At 36.2% G+C, this 21,102-nt stretch overlaps 1 protein-coding gene across 3 annotated transcripts in view; it reads left to right on the top strand.

Annotated features, from left to right (window-relative positions):
- The window catches only part of MAP2K4 (mitogen-activated protein kinase kinase 4), a 139,668-nt gene that overhangs the window by 74,389 nt on the left and 44,177 nt on the right, over positions 1-21,102 (top strand). For 2 of the 3 annotated variants that reach the window (XM_044744691.2, XM_044744693.2), the window contains 4 exons: positions 1,143-1,262; positions 13,378-13,497; positions 15,816-15,867; positions 18,787-18,914. In XM_044744691.2, coding sequence (XP_044600626.1) covers positions 1,143-1,262; positions 13,378-13,497; positions 15,816-15,867; positions 18,787-18,914 — 420 coding nt within the window. The remainder of the gene's footprint in view (positions 1-1,142; positions 1,263-13,377; positions 13,498-15,815; positions 15,868-18,786; positions 18,915-21,102) is intronic. The other variant, XM_070482320.1, reaches the window with a different exon arrangement.

Below are 21,102 nucleotides of genomic sequence, written 5' to 3'. Positions count from 1 at the left end.
TTGAGGACAGATACTTTGAAGTCTTTGGAAGACAAAATGCCACGTTGTGTATTTGTTGGTACTAACTTGCCTTGTAAGTATGTGCTGTGTATTGTACACAATGACGTGGTGTGACATTGTGAACTTTTTTATGAGGACAGAAGTTGTTTGCATGCCTTGATGTTAAACTATAACTTCATTATTAATGTTTCACAGTTTCTGAACTTGATTCTTTCCTCTCTCTCTAGTACAGTGGGAACTGACCCTCTGAACTGTCCGTGTCCTGTACTGTTCCTGGGCGGGTGGTGGGAGGCTGGAGTACTGATCTTTCATGGCCGTCTTAGAATTGTGCACAACAGTTGCTGTACAGGTGGGTTAGGGATGTAGCCCGGGTCTGCCATGTGCAGAGGAGGGCCTCATCAGCCTAGGAAGACAAAGAGACCTATTTCCTCATTTGTAGATTTTCTTCGGCATGTTTATGCTGTGCTGCATTCTGACTCATGAGTTGGAGAGTCAGGTGGAACTTTCTATTTTTAACATGTAGGAAGTGTGGCGAATGGGGAGAATTCCAGCCTAGGATTTGGGAGACCTAGATTGTTGCCTGTGTGCTGCCCCTACAGTAGTTCTCACTTTTACCTGTTCTGGACGATTTGCCATCTCTAACGGATGAGGATGCTGTGGTGTAGGGAGCCAGGGAGTAAAGAGGGCTGTTCTTGCATTGAATGCCTAGGCTCCATACAATTCTGAAATGCTGATGAGAAGTATATGTGAAGCTATCTATGGTTTTTCACATGAAAACTGTTTAAAGTGTAACTCATTATGATTTTCTTTATATTTGCATCTGGGGGTTAATTTTCACTGCCCAAGAACTTTGTTGCATAACTTCCAACATCGTCAGTGAATGCTTGTGGTTAAAAAGCCCTCTGTCCTTCACAGAATTCCTAAGTGCTATTTTGTTAAAAAAAAAAAAATTCCTAAGTGCTGTTTTGTTTTTCTGTGATAAAATTTGTTCTTGTAAAGTTTTAGGAAGATGATAATTTTTATGTCTGGTTACTATTTGTGAAGTTTGCTTGGAAATTTTCAGTCTCGTTGTGGTATAGTGGTTTTTCTGTTTCCCGAAGTTGTTTTATGTTTTTATGACATCTTTTGTCATTCTTTTCCAGAGAATTCGGTCAACAGTGGATGAAAAAGAACAAAAACAACTTCTCATGGATTTGGATGTAGTAATGCGGAGTAGTGATTGCCCATACATTGTTCAATTTTATGGTGCACTCTTCAGAGAGGTAGGAATAAGTTATTCGGGCTTTAGCTGACAAATGACTATCTAATTGGAATAAATAAGGAGATGGCAGGATTAGATTCTAATCTTCAATTAAATGCCATACATTAGTCATAACTTAATTTCTCAGTATTTTAATATATAACCATGATAATCTACACGTTAATTTATGCCACTTATTGTTACTTTGGTTAAGGGGTGAATCTCCTGGTCTTTTTTTTTTTTTATGGCTATCATTTGTGAATCCTTTATTTCCTTCCTTCATTTATAAATATTTTGTTTTCTTTCAGAACCTGATAGCACAGCTGACTTATAACTATTAACCCTTTGCTGTAGGTTTAGATCTCTCTTTTTTGGCCTTGAGCTCCCTGTCTCCCCAGCCCCTTTTTAGAAACTTTTATTCGTTTCTGTCATCAAATGTGTCTGCATTTAACGTAAGCATTTATTCGTCCCCACCCACAGTTCTTGATAAAACCCATCGGACATGGAAATTAGCAACTGTAATAGAAATTCTTTTGCTAATTCTGTTATCCAGACTTTTATGTAGAAACTAGAACGCTGATTTCTTGGTCTCATGATCATGTTTCTTCTTTTGGTCTTTCGTTATTCTGTGTCCTCCTGTGGGTTATCACTTCTGCCTCCAGCTGTCAGCTCACTTACTCATTTCCAGTCATCCCAGTACCTAAAGCGAGGAAGTGAGTTAGGGCCAGAGAGTAAAGCTGGAGCTGTAAATGAATCAGATACTTTATGTGTCTTGGACAGTCATCAAACACTTGTGATGTTTAGTTACGTGAGTAGGACTTGAACTGAACTCTTAAGCATTTTAAATACTCTTAAGAAAATACTATTCTCATTTTGAAAATGTTAGGATGAGCTGGTGCTGGTGGGGTTGTTGCAAACTAGTAAGAAAAAAACCTCTCCATCCCTCTCGTCTTTTTGGGATTGGATCACAAAAAGTGTAGCCTTGGGGTTTTTATTGTAGCTATTCACTTAAAAAATAGTATGTTGTAAGACAAGACTGAATGTAACACTGAGTAGAGATATATGAAATCTTACATTTGGAGAACACCTTAGAGGTTAGTCAATTAATTCTCCACCCAATCCCGAAATTTTTATTATTTATTTTTCTGTGCTCTTAACAGGTAACTCTAATAACGAGAAGCATTCTGCTTCATGGAGAGCCCGTTTCTTTATGGAATCACTAATTAATCACCATTAATGCTACACTCGTATAGTTTCTTTCTGCTCCTGTCCTTGTCCTCTTTATGACATAATTATTTATTTTTATGACCGGATACATTGAACTTGTTGACTTCCTTCGCCATTTCCCATAGCAGTCTCACATCACAGCAGCGTTCAGCCGTGCGTTCAGGTACGGAGCTGTATCCTGGACTTAAGTTTCACATAATGGTATTCTGTTCGTAAGGTCATGAATTTGGAACTTTCTTCATGTTGCACAAGAATCTTGCCATCTCCTCCTCCCCTTTTCCTCCAGACTCTGAGTTTATTCTTCATAATCACTAAATCCTCTGGCCACTTTACTCTTCAAATCTTATGCCGAACAGTAGTTATTTAGGGATTGGACTAGATTTTCTCTCCTAACTAGCTTGCACAGTCAGCTTTTGCAGTGCAGTGTTTACTGTCACTCTAGACTCGTAGTGGCTCCGTCTTAACCCGAATTCACCTCCATAGTGCTAGGGTACACCAGTTTATTTCTCATGTTTATTTAATCATTTGTTTAAACAACATTAAATATATAGCCACAGGCTAGATAGTGTGAAAGTCTGATCTTATGGAAAAAAAGGCAGAATAAGTGATATCCATGATTGAAAATTTATTGGAAACAAAATAGAAAGCTTAGAATAGTATTTGAACAGTATCCTTATGATTTCTTATGAATAGCTGGGTAAAATTCAGTTTTATATCTTAGGAAGGTTGAAGGGAGTTGAGATACACAACTAGAAGCATTGACATCTATATGAATGTTCTCTAGTTTTCACATGTATTGTTGTCACAGCAGTCTCAGGGGTTCGATGGTATTATCCCCCTTTTTCCAGAGAGGAAAGTGAGATTGGAGTACTAATTTGACAAAGATCACACAGCCAATAAGTGGCAGACACAGAACTTCAAAGATGAAAATTTCACTCTTCTTTCTGTTACACTGCAAGTGGTCCAGGGAGGAACTTTTAGCTTCATTTAAAAAAAAATCTACTTTTTAAACATTATAGTTTTTGAATGTAATAAACAAAGGCTTAGGAATTATACACTTAAGTTGTGTAAAGTCCCAGTGCCTAGATAGAGTGAACATGAACTTCCCCTCAAATCTTAGAATGGAAGAAGTAATAGGTACTTTCTGAATAGCAAACAATGAAGTTTTAGAAGAGAAAGCTCACCTTTAAAGAGTGCATAGTCAAAGTGTGTTTCCTGAAGTTACAAAGATTAAAAATTTTAACCAGATTTAATAAGGGTTTAGAGAAACATTTTTCTTTCGAGATTCATCACTTCAAGGAAAAAGATCAGGCCTGGCCTCATGGCTGAGTGTTTAAGTTCGCACGCTCTGCTTCGGTGGCCTAGGGTTTCGCTGGTTCGGATCCTGGGCGCGGACATGGCACGGCTCATCAAGCCATGCTGAGGCAGCATCCCACATACCACAACTAGAAGGACCCACAACTGAAAATACACAACTATGTATTGGGGGGCTTTGGAGAGAAAAAAGGAAAACATAAAATCTTAAAAAAAAAAAAAAAGGATCTTTTTGGTGACATGATAATCTTTTTGGTGACATGACATTCAGTTCTGATAATAGACACAGAATTCTAGGTTTATGGAAGGAAAGAATGGAGGTGAATGTATGCAATCAGGATGCAGTCTTACCCCACCATCCCTAGGAGAGAGACAGATGCTTTTAATTCGTATCACTGTGAGAAACCCTCCAGAGTATTTCATTTCACATAATTTATATGACCACAAGACATCGCCTCTTGGTCTAGTTCAATCAAGCATCAGTCAAGGAGCTTGTGAGATGTTATTTTTCTTCTTCTTGCAACTACTGTGTAGAGACTAATCTTGCCATTGACTAGTATTAAACCTCTGGAATTCCCATAAATTCATTGAGAGCAGTGGTTACATAAAATTTAATACTGAAGTTGGTCACTTATTTGTTGCCATTGTATCGAACCATGTATATAATTCTTTCGAGGATGGAACTAAACTCCAATAAAAAGCCCAAAGTAAAACTAGGATTTGATTTAAATGAGTTATTAAGACACCTAATTGCAAGGTTTCTAAAGTCATTTTCAGACTTTGTGAACAGGGAACAAAGAGCTTGACAGTATTGAAAAATAAAAGTAACTTTTAGCCTGTAGCTTCCAGAAGAGCCTGTACCTACCATTTACCTTATCAATACTGAAACCTAGAATCATCTAAAAAATCTTTTAATATATAAATTTTCAGAATTTAATAGAAAACAAACCCTTATTTCAAATATTTTTTGAGATTGGAGAGTTTCTAGTGTTGGAGATACTATTCTGAGTAACTTGTGATTATAGAAATTCGTTGGATTATAGCAAAGGCAGTGATATTAGCTGAATTTAGTCTCCTCCTCCCTTTCTGTCCCGACTTCTACTCCTGTTGTCCTTTCCCTTGCAAGCTTTAAATACAACTTTATGGAGGTAAAATTGACATACGATAAACCACTGATTTTAAAGTATACAATTCGATATGTTTAAGCAAATGTATACACCTGTAGAATTATCACCATAATCAAGACAATGAACGTATCCATCACTCACAGGTTTCCTTGTGCCCCATAGGTAATGCACACTTCCTCTCTGCTGTCACCATCCTCAGGCAACCCCAGATCTGCTTTCTGCCACTGTTAGATGAATTTGCATTTTGTAGAATTTTATGTAGGTGTAATCATACAGTATTATGCTTTTTTTTTGGTCTTTTACTCAGCGTAATTATTTTGCAGTTAATGTTGTGGTGTGTATCAATAGTTGGCTCCTTTTTATTGCTGCGTAGTTTTAGTAGTATTCCATTGTGTGGATGCACCAAAGTTTGTTTACTCATCCACCTGCCGCTGGACATATGGGTTGTTCCAGTTTTTGTCTGTTACAAACAGGGCTGCTGTGAGCATTTGTGTAGAAGTCTTTGAGTCGACATCTGCTTTGATTTCCCTTGGGTAAATATGCGGGAGTGGAATGGCTGGATCATATGGTAGGTGTATGTTTAACTTTTAAAAAAAATGGGCAAACTGTTTTCTAAAGTAGTTGCACCATTTTCAGTTTCCACCAGTAGTATATGAGAGTTCTATTTCTTCCACATCTTTTCTGACACTTGGAACAGTCAGTCTTTTTAATTTTTAGCCATTCTAATAGATGTATATTAGAATCTCATTGTATTTTATTTTTCACTTCTCTAAGGTGTTGAACAACTTTTCATGTGCTTATTTGCCAACCGTATGTCTTCTTTGACAAAGCTTCTCTTCAAATCTTTTGTCCATTTCTTAGAAAATTGGTTTTTTGTTTATTTCTTATTAATGAGTTTTGTGAGGTATTTTTTTATGCATTCTGGACACAGGTTTATTATCAAATGTATGATTTTAAATATTTGCCCTCAATCTGGGGCTTATTTATTGTACTCTTAACACTGTTCTTTTAGAAAGCATAAATGTTGATGTAGGCCAATGTATGAGTTTTTTCTTTTATTTGTTGTGCTTTTGGTGTTGTATCTAAGCAATCTTTGCTTAACTCAAGATCATTTAGGTTTTTCTCTTATGTTTTCTTCTAGTAGTATTGTAGTTTTAGGTATCACATTTATATCTGTCATCCATTTGGGGTTTTTATGTGGTGAGAGGTATGGATTGATGTTTACTTTTTTGTATATGGATTCCTTTGCTCTTTGTCAGAAATCATTTGTCGATATGTGTGTGGGTCTGTTTCTGGGCCATCTAACCTGTTCCATCCATCCATTTTGTCTGTCTTTGCCCTAATTCCACACTGTCTTATTTACTCTAGCTTTTTTTTTTTTTTTAAAGATTTTATTTTTCTCCCCAAGGCCCCCTAGTACATAGTTGTATATTTTTAGTTGTGGGTCCTTCTGGTTGTGACATGTGGGATGCCGCCTCAGCGTGGCCTGATGAGCGGTACCATGTCTGTGGCCAGGATCCGAACTATCGAAACCCTGGGCTGCTGCAGCAGAGCACACGAACTTAACCACTTGGCCACGGGGCTGGCCCCTTATTTGTTCTAGCTATGGAAAGTCTTCAGATCAGGTAGTGCTGGTCTTTAAACTTCAGTTTTTTAAAACTCGTTTTGGCTTTTTCAGATCGTTTTCATTTCCATGTGGATTCTGGAATCTGCTTGTCAGTTTCTACAAAAAAAAAAGTCTCCAGGATTTTTGGTTGGGATTACACCTAATCTATAGATCAATTGGGGGAGTTCGATATTTTAACAATATTAACTCTAATGACCCATTAACATGGTATCTCACTTCATTTATTTACGTCTTTAATTTTTCTCAGCAATGTTTGGTAGTTTTAACTGTACAAGTCTTTTACATTTTTGATTATATTTATCCTTAAGTATTTAATATTTTTTGGTGCTTTAGTAAGTGATGTTTAAAAAACTTTGTTTCCTCTTGTTTTGTGACTAATATATACAAATAAAATTTGTTTTTTGTTTATTTACCATGTGTACTGCAGCCTTGCTGAACTCACTTATGAGTTCTGGTAGCTTTTTGTAGTTTCCATCAGAGTTTCTATGTAGAGTATCACGTCATCTGAATAAAGAGAGTTTATTTCGGGGTGGGCCTGGTGGTGCAGCAGTTAAGTTTCCACGTTCTGCTTCTCGGTGGCCCAGGGTTCGCCAGTTCGGATCCCAGGTGTGGACATGGCACTGCTTGGCAAAAGCCATGCTGTGGTAGGCGTCCCACATATGAAGTAGAGGAAGATGGGCACAGATGTTAGCTCAGGGCCAGTCTTCCTCAGCAAAATTTAGAGGAGGACTGGCAATAGTTAGCTCAGGGCTAATCTTCCTCAAAAAAAAAAAAAAGTTTATTTCTTCCTTTTCAATTTGGGTTCCCTTTATTTATTTATTTATTTATTTTATTGCTTGCACTGGCTAGATCCTTTAGTACACTGTTGAATTGACATAGGGCTAGTGGACATCCTTGTCTTGTTTCTGATCTAAGGGAGAAGCAATCAGGCTTTCACTGTTAAATGTGATGTTAGCTGTTGGTTTTTCTCATGGATGTTCTTTATCAGGTCGAACGTGTTTCCTTCTACTCCTAATTTGCTGAGAGTTTTTATCAGGAATGGATGTTAGAGTTTTGTCAGATTCCTTTTTTACATCTTTGAGATGATCATATGGGGTTTAAAAATTTCTTTTCTTACCATGGAAAGTTACATGGATTGCTTTTCAAATGTTAAACAAACCTTTTATTTCTAGGATAAATCCACTTGATTATGATGTATTATTTTTTATATGTTGGATTAAATTTGCTAAAATGTTATTTAGAAGTTTTATATCTGTTCATGAGAGATATTGGTCTATGGTTTTCTTAGAATGTTTTTATTTGGCTTTTGTGTCAGTGTAATGCTAGCTTTATAGAATGAGTTGGAAAATATTCCCTCATTTTCACTTTTCTGGTAGAATTTATATAGAATTGATACTATTTCTTTTGTAAATATTTGGTAGAATTCACCAGTGAACTCCTTTGAACTTGGAGTTTTCTTTGTGAGAAGATTTGTAACTACAAATTCCATTTCTTTCATAGATAACAGCCCTATTCAGGTTATCTGTTTCTTTATGAATGATCTTTGGTAGTTCATTTCTTTGAAGAAATTTGTCAGTTTCATTTAAATTATCAAATTGGCATAGAGTTATTCATAATATTCCTTTATTATCATCTTAATATCTGTGGAATCTATAGTAATGTTACCCCCCTACCCTTCTTGTTCCTGATATGGGTAATTTTCACCTTCTCCATTTTTTCCTGATTAGCCTGGCTAGAAGTTTATCCGTTGTATTGATCTTTCAGGGAACCAACTTTCAGTTACATTGGTTTTCTGTATTGTTTTCCTATTTTCTATTTCTCTTTTCTTTCTTTTTTTTTTTTGCTGAGGAAGATTCGCCCTGAGCTAATAACATCTGTTGCCATTCTTCCTCTATTTTGTATGTGAGGCACCAACACAGCATGGCCACTATGCATGTGTAGTTCTGTTCCTGGGAACCAAACCTGGGCTGCTGAAGCAGAGCATGCTGAACTTAACCACTAGGCCACCAAGGTGGTCCCTCTATTTTCTGTTTTTAAAATTTTTCATTCTGCTCACTTATATTTCCTTTCTTCTACTTATTTTGATTTAATTTGCTCTTATTTTTCTAGTTTCTTAAGGTAGTTCTTGCTTCTTTTAGACTATGAAATATTTCAAACATACAGAGAATTAGAGGGGAATAGCACTGTACCCACACCGCTGGTTAGTATTTTGACATATTTGCCCTTTAGTCGTCTTTAAGTTATAGATATAGTTACAGCCCCCATTCTGTTCTCCCTTTTACTCTCCAGATCTTAACATTACCTTGAAGTTAATGTTTTCTTCAACTTGTTATTTAGGCCTTCCAAATATGTATTTTATCCTAAGTAATACATAGTATTGCTTTGTGTGTTTTCAAAGTTTACATAAGTGGAATCATCCCGTGTGTATCCCTTGTAGCATTTTTTAAAATTCAGCATAATTTTCAAGGTTTGTCCATGTAAATATAGATCTATAATATATAGAATTGATTAGTTTATATTAACTGCTATGTAGTATTCTAATGGTTAAATATACCATATTTTATGTTTCTTTAATAATCCTAGTGTAGATTGTTTCTAATTTTTTGCAATTATAAACAGTGTAAAAATGAACTTCCTTTTGCGTGTCTCCTTGACAACCTAGGTTACAGGTTCTGTAGAGTATATACCTAAAAATATAATTGCTAGGTTAAATGATATAAATATCTTCAACTTTAGAGGATATTGTCATACTTCTCTCTATAGTGGTTATACTAACTTATATTCCTATCAGTAGGAATGAGGATTTCTGTATCAGGAATTGTATTCAGGTGTCAGTAATGGAGGCTTTTAGTGGTTTACTTAGTTTGTGGTTTCCACTGTTAAGATTGCCTCATGGTCCAAGTTGGCTCCTAGAGTTCAGCTATCATGTCCACACCAAGTAAGAGAAGAGGGAAGGGGACTAAACATGCTGTCCTGGAATCATCAGCCGACTGCAGTGATATCTTGTTGGCTGCCCTTCTCTACATAGAAGACTGGGAAGTGTCGTTGCACTGGCACATTGTACGTAACAAAGGGGAAGTGTTTGTTGGGCGGGTCATAAGCATTTATTGTCACAGATCTCATTGTTTCATTTTTGGCACTCAGGTGGGTCTGAAGTGGTATCTTACCTTTAACATTACATTTCCCTAGTTACTGGCAAGGTACAGGATTTTTTACTTGTGCGTTCAGGTTTTCTTTTTTGTGAATTGCCTATTCATCTCCCTTTGCCATTATTCTATTAACTTTTGTCTTTTTCTAATTTATTTAGCATAGTGCTCTATTATTCAGGATACTAATCTTTTGTTTCTTTTTATCTAAATAGACATTTTTGTCTTATTTTTGAACTTTTAGTAAGGTGTCCTCTGTCATACTGAAATATTCATTATAATGGAGTTAAATTTAACAGGTCTTACCTTTTGTGATTTATTCTTTTCATCTATGTTTTTGGGAAGAAATTTTTTCCTGCCCTGAAGTCATAAACAACTTTTATAAAAAAAGTTTTAAACTTTTGTTTTTCAAAAAATCCATTTGGGAGTTTTTGTATTTTTACTTGCGAATGATTTGAAGTAATGGTCTAATTTAATTTTTTTCTATATAGAAGGCTACTGGCCCCAGCAGCATTCAATGAGTAGTCAATCCTTTTGCCACTATGTGCTTTGCTATATCTATTATAAGTCAAATTTCTGTACATGCCTGGGCTTTTGAGTCTGTTCTCTTGGTATGTTTATTTTCCCCCTGTATCAGTACCACCCTCTTTTATTGTGATGGCTTCATGGAAAGTCTTTGATGGTCTAGTGGTTAAGGTTTGGCGCTCTCGCTGCTTCGGCAGCCCAGGTTTGATTCCTGCTTGTGGAGCCACACCACCCATCTGTCAGTTGCCAGGCTGTGGTGGTGGCTCACATGGAAGAACTGGAAGGACTTAGAACTAGGATATGCAACCATGTACTGGGGCTTTGGGGAGAAGAAAAAAAAAGAGGAAGATTGGCAACAGAAATTAGCTCAGGGAAAATCCTTTCCTGCAAAAAAAGAAAAAAGTGAAACTAGACTGAATCAGATTTAAAAAAAAAGTCTTTGTCTCTTAGATCAATTCCCTTTCTTTAAAATAATCTCGGCTATTCTTGGCTCTCCTTTCCTATATAAGTTTTAGGATCAGCTTGTCTAGGTGCCTGATAATTTTGATTAGAATCTTACTGAATTCTTGGGTTAATTTGGGGGAATTTGAGATCTTTGTGATCTTGAGTCCTCACATTTGTAAACATGCTTTGCCTCTCTATTTGGTCAGGTTGTTATGTCCTTTAGTAACAGTTCTTGCTTCTTTTCATAAATGTTTTGCCTCTTTTGTTACATATATTCCTAGTCCTTTATAATTTTCCTTTCTATTGTGAATGGTGTCTTTTTAAGCATTTTATTTTCTAAGTGGTTACTGTTGGTGTGTAAATATGTTACTGATTTTATCTGGATCTTGTCTCTAGGATCTCTTGATCTTAGTAGTTCAATTTTTCATTATCGTCTACCCTTTTTTCAGTAAATCTGTATTCGGGAATTTCTACTTTTGCATTTCAGTCATGTGGTCATCTCATGGAAGTAACGTTGCTGTCACTGCTTTTTGAGGCAGCTCAGACCATTCCATTTCTTTAAATGCAGCTCATTGCTGTTGTCTGTTCTCAGTTATGTCCGAAAAGAACTGCCAGAAGAAGTAAGAAGTTTATATTGGGTTGTGTGCCTTAGAAACTACAAAGATTTCCCTTTCTGGACCTAATTAGTCCTTCACACCTCCTCTTCTCAGCCTCAGTTCCCAGTTTACTTGTCACCTTAGCCCCCTGTGCCCAGGTCTGTCTTTCTCTTTGGTTGCCTTCCTGTTTTTCCATCCTTCCCCCTTCTCTCATTTTCTTAACTATAGCTTTCAGTCCCTGCCAGGCATTTTATTTTGTGCTTTACATATGCTGACTGATTTGATCTTTATCGTAGTCCCTTAGGAAGGTCAGCAATCCCATTTTGTAGATCAGGAATTGAGGGAGCTAAAGCTTATGTAAGTAGAAGGTGGGAAAGCCTGGATAATAAGTCAGGCCTTTCAGATGCTCAATCAGTGATCTTTCCACCTCATTGTACTACTGAGGTTAAGTTCCTTCCCTGCTGTTTTTCTAAGTGGATGAGTTAAATGTGCTATCTTTTTCTCTAATAAAAAAATTCTAGTAAATCTATTGAAATGGTGTCTTTAGATGAAAATAAATTCAAGTGTGTGTTTTGGGTGAAGGGTGTCACTCAGTCTTTTGTGAGAGCCATTCTGCAAGAGCATTCAAAAGAAAGAGAGAGAGAAGAAAGACTTAAATAGGGAAAACATAAGTAAAAGGTCACTATGTCAAATACGCTTTACAAACAGCATTCTGTGAAGCTGTGTTGCCACGTGAACGCTGTAGCAGGTGGTCCTTTTGTAAGAGTGCTGTTACCATCTGGTCCATCATAGGATGCTTTCTCTATGTGTAAGTTAGGTATCCTTGCGTCATAGGAGAAAGGAGTTAACTAAACTGGCTTCTTTTCATGGCTCTATCACTAATTAGCAGCACTGTTCTGGGCAAACCGTTTTACTTTAACAGGCATTAAGCTCTTATATAATCAGTCCAGATCAATGTGAGGGGTAGGTTAGTGATAGAAAATCTCCAAGGATACAGCTGGATCCATAAATTAGTAACAACATGCAAAATCCTTTAAGATATCTTCTGTCATCATCCTGGTAGCTGTTTTCACTCTTATAAGGTATTTTGCAGTTCTTGTTCATATGTGCACCTAGTTGTACAGCATTATAACGTATCTGCTCATATTCTGCGTTTTCTTTTGCATACCTCTCATGAACTGTATAGTTTTTCAAATAATTTTGTTTTAGATAATCCCTTTAATAGTGTACCATTCCCTCTTGTGAGATAGTTCACTGGTTTCTAGTTTTGTTTTTGTTTTTTCTTTTTGTAGTTTATGGACTATTTGTTTTAGTTACATTCTCAGTCATGGGATGACTCCATCAAAGGGTGTAAACACTTTTATTTCTCTTGTTTTCTTGTCAAATTGCCCTCAAACTGGTTTAAACCACTCTATATTGCAGCCAACAGTTTTGAATGATTCAGTTTAATTATAGCCAGCTTTCATTCATTTAAGGAATGTTTGCTGAGCCCCTCTCCTGGTAGAGTGTATCTTCTAGTAGGGGAGATAGATGACAAACATAATAAATCAGTAAATTGTATTCTATGTTAGAGGCTGATAAGAGCTGTCCAGAATAGAGCCGGGTAAGGGGATGCTGAGTGGAGTGACTTGCATTTTGAATCAGCTAGGCATCTTAAATGTTAGCCACTTGAGAAGGTGACATTTTGAACAAGGACTTGGGCATTGGGTTTGCTTTATGTATTTTTTTCTTTCTTTTTTACTAGCTTAAGAAGATTATATAGTATCTCAAGATTACTGTAAGCTGTTTTCTTTGTTAGTGAGAATGAACAGGTTTCCACATATTTTCTATTTTTATATGTAATTGTGGCAAAATTTGAAATTTTTTTAAAAGCAGAAAAGTTTTCTATGTAAGGCTATCTATGCCCTTAAAATTAAGAGTGGGGAAAATTGGGCAAATAAGTTTGTGTTTAAACATGAGGAGAATCTTCTATCCAGGGCTTTAGTAAGGAACCAAAAATTATCACTAGTTTGATACTAAAAAAAAAAAAAGAAGATTGGTTCTTCTCTAATTGTATTTCTATTTTAAGTAAAAGAAAGGTGGTACTTAATATTAAGATGTATAAGAATAACGTATATTTATTATTTTATAGGGTGACTGTTGGATCTGTATGGAACTCATGTCTACCTCGTTTGATAAGTTTTACAAATATGTATATAGTGTATTAGATGATGTTATTCCAGAAGAAATTTTAGGCAAAATCACTTTAGCAGTAAGTATCTGTTTTTCAAATTGTTGATTCTATATATACTTATATAAAGATGCTGCTGGGGTTTGTATGCACATATCTGAATGTCTTCACAGAATGTTATTGATGTTACTGTGAAATCATTTGTAATAGGAATAGAGACAAGATCACTTGTGTGGGGTAATTAACACAACAAGTCGTAAGAACAATTTTCAAAATATGCTCTATATAAATACTACAATTTTTTTTCATTAAAATCACATTGAACCCTAATAGAGAGTGCCATAAATAAGACTAGTATAAGCAATTTTCTGTTTCTTTTTTCCCCTGTTGCTTTAACTCTTTTTAAATAAGTTATATTATCACAATTATCAGAATCTCAGCAGTCTCCTTGAAGTCCCTTAATTGAAACTCTAGACAAAGTTTATTTCCTGTGGTTTAAGATTTGGGTTATCCAATTTAAACTATTTTTTTCTGTAACCAACATTACTACTAATTTGGTCAATTCACTTTTACTAGAGTACCAGAAAGAAAAGAGGTACTCTTTTGCATATGCATTTATAGGTTTGAAAGTGAATTCATGATCATTTTATTTCTCGCTCTGAATCTTTCAGTTGACAAAGCCTGTTCACAGTTTTTTTCCCAAAAAAATTCTTTTTAGAGTAAAATTAATAAGATTCTTACGAATCTCTGAGAATCTGAGCTAATGACATGACCTAGGTGGGTGGATGTTGTAAACTAAGTTTTATAAGAAGTTGTATGATAGATATTCTGATTGCATGTAGTTTCCTATCTCTTTCTTTCCTGCATCTGCCACCTCCAGCAGAGTCTACCTCTTAATTGCCAACTAATGCTAAAAATAGATAGACAGTGCTGAGCTGTATTTTACTTGTAAAAGGTGTATGTGTGTATAATTGGAATTGTAAAAATCTGATTAAACTAGTCATTGTAATCTTAAGATTCCTAGGTGTCATGTTAATATTTTAAGTTATTCACTTGAATTAATGCTTAAATTTGTTTTATGAGCTAAATATTAAGATATTTACCTTTTCATATAATTTTTATAAAAAGAAGCTGAGTTATATTAGAAACGTATTCATTTTTCAGATAGGTATATGGAATTTTGTATTGATCAGTTTAGTCATCTTTCTCCAGTATACCACACCCAGTATTATTTTGGAACTTATTACTGTTCATAATAATTGTAATGGAACAGTAGTAGAATAATGATAGTAGCTAATGGTTATTGAATGTTTATTTGTCAGGCCGATGTCTTATGACATTTCATCTCCATAGCAATTCTCTATGGTAAATAGTGTAACCCCCCTCTTTACAGATGACAGATCTCAAGCATGGAGAGGTTAAGTAATTAATTTTCTTTGAAGTTTATACAGTTGTAAGTGGTAAATGATTTAAGCCCAGGTAGCCTGATCCCAGAAACTTGGTCTTAACTACTGTACGACAGGGTGATCATGAAGTAGAAAAACATAGATAAAATTATTTTATCATATATTTCAATATGTGTAGTATAAATATGCTAATAAATCATTTATTATGGGTTTGCCTGTGCTTCTAGACTTGGTGATCACCCTTTACATTAAGCACAGCATTTAAAATTACTCTGTGTTAAACTGCTTCTTGCTGATTAGTAACCCAGTGAACACACGAGCCTAGCTGCTGGACATGTTACAGGTTTGCCTGTTCTGCAGTCCTCATACCCAGCAGCTTGATGCAGTGGAGACCCGACCTTTCTGTAGCAGATTCTTCGTCTGTTCTTAGTTCTCTTTTAGTTTGAGGTTGTGGAATTTTAATTGAAGTCTATGTTACCTTCATTCCTGAAGAAATCTCTGATTTTCTGATCATGAGCAGTGATCAAACAATAGGGTAAATTCTGGATAAATTGCTGTAGCGGCTGAGCAGAGAGATTCTGGCTCTAGAAAAATTACTTTAAAGGCTCACTACCCAGTGAGAGTGAGTGATTGTGGGAAAGTGAGAATTTGGAAAAACTTAGTAAATGAGGGTTGATAATGGAAGCAGACTGTTGGGCTTTTTTGTATTCTTGAAAAGTTCAAAGGTACAAGAAACATACAACTTTTAATGACTAAAATTGTAAGTTATCAGGATTTCTTAGTTGTCTGGGAGCAGCAGGAAAAGGGAACTAAAGTTTCAGATCTAACACCATCATTCAGCATCTTTAGTTAACATAAAAAATAAACAGAATATGGAAACATTAAACTTAAAAGAATGCAGAGGGCTACGTGGGTTGTTACGTATGATGATGAACTGTCGTGCTGTTTGATTAGAAGGAAATTGTTTATCCCGTCTCCGCTTTTTCTCCCTAGACTGTGAAGGCTCTAAACCACTTAAAGGAAAACTTGAAAATCATTCACAGAGGTGGGTACGAGTCAGATGAGAAATTACTGTTTTTCCTTAATAGGAAAAAATTATTGAAAATTACAGTGTCACTGTATGAGCTTTCTTGAAATATCTGTATTTTTAGCAAAATTTACTGTATGTACCCTAAAACTTTATTACTTTAGGATTTTTTACCTATGAGATTCTATAAATTTCAGTCTAACTTATTAGTATGTTGGGCTTAGAAATTGAAATAGATTTTGCTTTAAGTTCTTATTACCCTTAGCTGAAAAATACTTACTTGTTTGCCTGATAGGTAATTAATGTTTCTCTGGGTACAAATAAGGCACGAAGCTGGTCTTGTGGACATTCAAAGAAGGATCTGAGGGATAGTACCTTTGAGCATTTTAAAGGCACGTTATTGTCCCCGTTAAGTGTTTCTTCTTTACTTTAGAGGATGTTTTTGCAAACTGAGAGGGGTTCTTTAAATAGTATTGTACACTGAAATTCCTCTGAGGCATTTGTCTTTGTGAAAACAGTGATCTTGGCCTTATTAGACACGTGTCCAAATTTAACCATTTGATGTAGATCTATCAGAAGACACTGGGAATCCTGAATTTAATTCAGCAAATAGATTAAATAGTTGCTCTATTTATTACTATGCCAGATTCAGGTTAGTGAGGTGGTGGCTTTGAAGAGGCACATAAGTTCACTCTCTTCAGTAAATTTGTAATGCACAAACCCAAGAAAATACATGACAGTGTGTGGTTCAGCCTGACAATATATAGGATAGAAAGGAAAAGGTCATATTCACAGAAGTGAAAAATCTTGAATTCTAAGAAATATAGTTTCTCATGGTTAAAGAAATTAGTAATTGAGGCACTTAATTTAAGTAATTTTAGTTTGGGGGTGACCCTGGACCACTGAAATTAGTTACCCTTGAACATCAGAGTATTTCATTTGATTTTGCCTGGCTTAATGCTTGTTGAAAATAATATTAGGTAGGCTTCTTATTTTCTCTTTTGGCCTAAAATTATGTAGGGTTAGGTCCCTGAATAAACTCTTGTAGTTCATCTTGTTCTTATTTTGGTGTTTTCCCTCCTTTTCTGGCTGTGTTTTGTAATTACGAGAGTATCTCCTTTAGGGCGTTTGACACTTACCTTAGGGATGCTTGCCAGTCATGGTACAGTACTAAAGCGGTGCTGACCACACAGCTGAGCAGAAGTGGAATAAAAGGGAAAGGCGTCAAAAATAATTGTGGTTTTCCTATTATTAAATAAAATGATGACTTGATAGTCTTTCAGTCAATTGGGACCAATTAGCTTTTTTGCTGCAATTAGAGTGCTTTCAATCACAAGTAACAGAAAATCCTGATAACTGGCATAAACTTCAAGGAAATTCATTATCTGTCTTAAGTCCAAAGATAGGGTGGCTCCAAGCACAATATAATTAGTGCTCAAGGTCCCTTCTTTTGGCTCTGCCCTCCTGAATATGTTGGCTCCATCCTCAGGATAGTAACAACTAAAGCAGGTCCCCAATGTCATATCCAGACATGATAGCCTCTTGAAGAGGTAGCTTTCTCTTCCTGTGTGGCTGTCTTAGGAGGAGGGAAATCTTCCTTAACGTGTCTCTGATGTTTTCTCTTGTTTCATTCACTAGAACTGCATCTGTCCTTACCTAAACTAGTTGCCCTGGCAAATAGCAGAGACTACCCTGATAAGCTTAGACCAGTCAGGACCCAGTTTTTGGAGGTGTGGATAGAGCTGCACAGAGGAGGATGGATACCTCAGTATAGTGCAGGTTCTGTTAGAAAGGATGGTGTGGTTAGGAATGGATGTTTGGTAGGCAATCAGCCGTGTCAGTGATGGTAAGATATATTTTCTGGATTTTTTTGTAGGTCACCTGAGTTATGGACAGATGTTTTTTTGTATTCTGTATTTATTTGTATCCTTACTTTTTATTCATTGAGCCATGACAGTGACAATGAAATGGGTAGAAGAATTGAGATAGGGATAGAGAATTAGTAAGCAAAGGGGAAGAATTGGCTAGACAGCTGATGAATATATACTGGCAGTGAGCTGATTGTCAGTGAGGAAGAGGTGATGACCTAGGGGTCAATTTGATAAGACTGGATAAAACCTGAAGAACCATATGGAAGGGCTTCAGCTTTCTCCAGTTTGCAGGAAAGTGCACACTCTGGGAGTGGTAAAAATGAATCTGGTTTTTCAAGGATGACTCTAAGAAAGGGTTGGTTAGGAGAAACTTGATGAAACCATCTAAAATCAGAAAAATCTCTCAAGGAGAAATAATTATTAAGTAGGTACATTGAGTACAAATAAAGTTCAGGTACTATATTAGGTGTTTTAATTTCCACAACTCTATGAATTAAGAATTATTATTTTTAATTTGTTGGTGAGGAAAGTGTGGTTGCTAAGTGAAAGTTCAGGAGCTCACCCCAGGTCACATTGTGAATTTCAACCCAGATTTCGAACCTTTACTTCTCTGATCCTGAAGTTGTGGTCTTTTAGATATACTGGATTGGATACTTGGCTAAGTTAGATAAAGCTCTACTTTAAATTGTGGGTTTAAAATTGGTTTGCTTTGCTTTTAGTTGTATTGTCTTTGGCACATGTTGTAAAGTAGTTTAGTATACTCTCATAGATTAATTTCATTTTTCGTTTTTTGTCAAGTAATGAATTTGAAACAAGTAAATGGATGTCTCTTGATGCAAAGTAAACATTATAGAATCCCTAAATTTATTGTGAAGCATTTTTTGATACTGAGTTTTTAAGCGTGAGCATTCAGAAAATTGTTTTCTCATTTTTCTCCTCTTATATATGTGAATTTTAAGGACTTGATCACTTATGTTGTCTAAGGTTTTTCAATATTTTTGCTTAAAGTACTTCAGAATATAGCTCATTTGATTACTGTACTTTAAATGGCATCTATCTCTTGCAGATATCAAACCTTCCAATATTCTTCTGGACAGAAGTGGAAATATTAAACTCTGTGACTTTGGCATCAGTGGACAGCTTGTGGACTCCATTGCCAAGACAAGAGATGCTGGGTGTAGGCCATACATGGCAGTAAGTGCAAAGGCCAAACCTTCTTGCTTGACAGTCATTGCACAGAGAGCCTGTGTCCTTGGGCGCTATACTCCTAAGGAATGTGCCATTGGTTACGGTTTTGCCATGCTAGAATATTCTTCTCTTCCTTAAAGACCAAACTCAGGTTCTAGCTTCCCCATGAAACTTTGTGAAATTATCCTAGCGAACTCTTGTTTCATTGTCCTACTCTATTCCTCTTATCTGGCACTTAGCATTTATGGTCTTTTCTGATTACCATTTTTTCATTGTATTAACTATTCAACCAGATTAGTTCTCAGAAGGCCTCTTTGTGTATCTTGCACCTGTGTGCTATCTTGACTGTAGTAGGTAACGTGTGTGGTAAACACATTAATAATGTGTCCTAGGCCCAAAGTGATTCTGTTTCCAGTTAGAGAAGAATGGAAAGACTTGAATTCCTAATAGAACTGAGTATGTCTTATAGAACCTGAGGCTATGTTTGAATATTGTTGGTCCCTTCTGTAGAGGTGGGTGAAGCACACTGACAAATGCGAGGGTGAAGGCCTTAGGTAGTTACCAACCTGGAGCCTCTTTCTCTTCAGGAAGACAAACCTACACTGTCTTTCTACACGTAGAGTCATCTTACCCCAGTGTATTTGCATAGACTGTTCCTCCAGCCTGGATTTGATTGGAAATTTAGTGTCTGTATTTTAAACATTTTCCCTATGTGTTGTGTCTCCTTAGTGCGGCCGTGGTTCTTGGGGGACCAGCGCCCTCCTCTAAGTGGTGACATGCAGGGTTTGCAGTCATCCGTTGAGGCACTCCCGTCAGCAGTTCCCACGTCAGTCTTTGTAGACTCTTCTAAACTGAAGATAAGCTTGGAACTGAATAAAATTTTTGTCTCCTTTTATTTGTTAGTTTCTTTGTTGATTTATATATTTCCAAACTCAGTGGTATAAGCAATAGAAAAGTAAGGAAAATCATAGGCTACATATTGTAGCTTTTTTATCTTGTTTATGGATGGGCGGGCTTAGTGCTACTGCACGTTTCACACTTATTTCAACAGCTTGAATACATTTTATTTTCAGCATCTTTTGAAAATTTTACATCAGTACTTTTTTCTCTTTTTATTTATCTCAATCTGTAAATAGTTCAAAATACAGTATTACATACATTCTTTGCACATGTTCTGTTGCCTCTTTATACTCTGCTCATTGTATTTGAAAATTTTCAGTTATTGTCAGTATTTTAGAATTGTTGCCATTTTCAAGACCCGGTTTTTGTTCTATCTTTTCATGTAACCTTTTCTACAAATGAAAATGTAAGGGGTGTGTGTATGTGTTAATACAAAAAGAGACCTTCATTTTAAGTTTGGGCTCTGTGGATGTTGCCTGGCCAGTCAGATTCTTGGGAAGGTTTGGAAGATCGTGCATTCATTGTGATAATTAGGGATAAATGGAACAACAAGTCCAAAGCAAGAAATAAAAAAAATTCAACGTGAAGCATTTGGGAATTCATATAATTTACATATTTAGTAATGACACCCTGAGAATTAACTGTAAACTGTTAGCTACACTTTTAGGGCTTGTCTCAGTACTAGGGTTGACTAAGTGCTTTTGCTCTGTAACTCTGGCTAAGAATTAAGAACTTGATTTATGCAGGCTTAAAAATGTAATTGCAGCCCAGATAGAGCTGAATACCTGAATTCAGGTAACTATTAAGAAAGAAGTAGACTTTCGGCTTTTGTGCATAAATAAGGTCCACAGGCCCAGCAGGTGCAGGGCTTTTCTTTGTCTGCCGGCCTTCTTCTGCTGTGGAGGAGGCTGGGAGTGGACTCTGTCTCTGCTGTTCACGGGGCAGAATGGAGGGCTTCCGTCCGTGCCAGTCCTCCGAGGCCTGCATGATGCACAGGAACGTGGTCAGCATTGATTGTACAGGCTGCTAAGTGGCTTGACTCTTCTTTGATGTGTCTTGTCAGAAGGTATCAGAAATGTATCTTGTCTTTCTATTTAAGATTTATCATTTGTCTTTAGTCTATAGAAATTGTGATTTCTTATTAGATTCTTTAATATAAAAAGTGTATAAAATGTAGAGTGTAAACATAAGGTTTTCCGTAAACAAATTGTTAACATTTTGCTGTCTCTTGACTTCCTCATCTAGGGGGCTGTGTGTGAGTGTCCGTACATACACACCTAGGTGTCTATATATG

This window comes from Equus asinus, chromosome 13, assembly GCF_041296235.1.
Source record: "Equus asinus isolate D_3611 breed Donkey chromosome 13, EquAss-T2T_v2, whole genome shotgun sequence".
NCBI lineage: Eukaryota > Metazoa > Chordata > Mammalia > Perissodactyla > Equidae > Equus > Equus asinus.
Note: the sequence above shows the minus strand (reverse complement) of the source record. Positions and strands in the feature narration are given on the sequence as shown.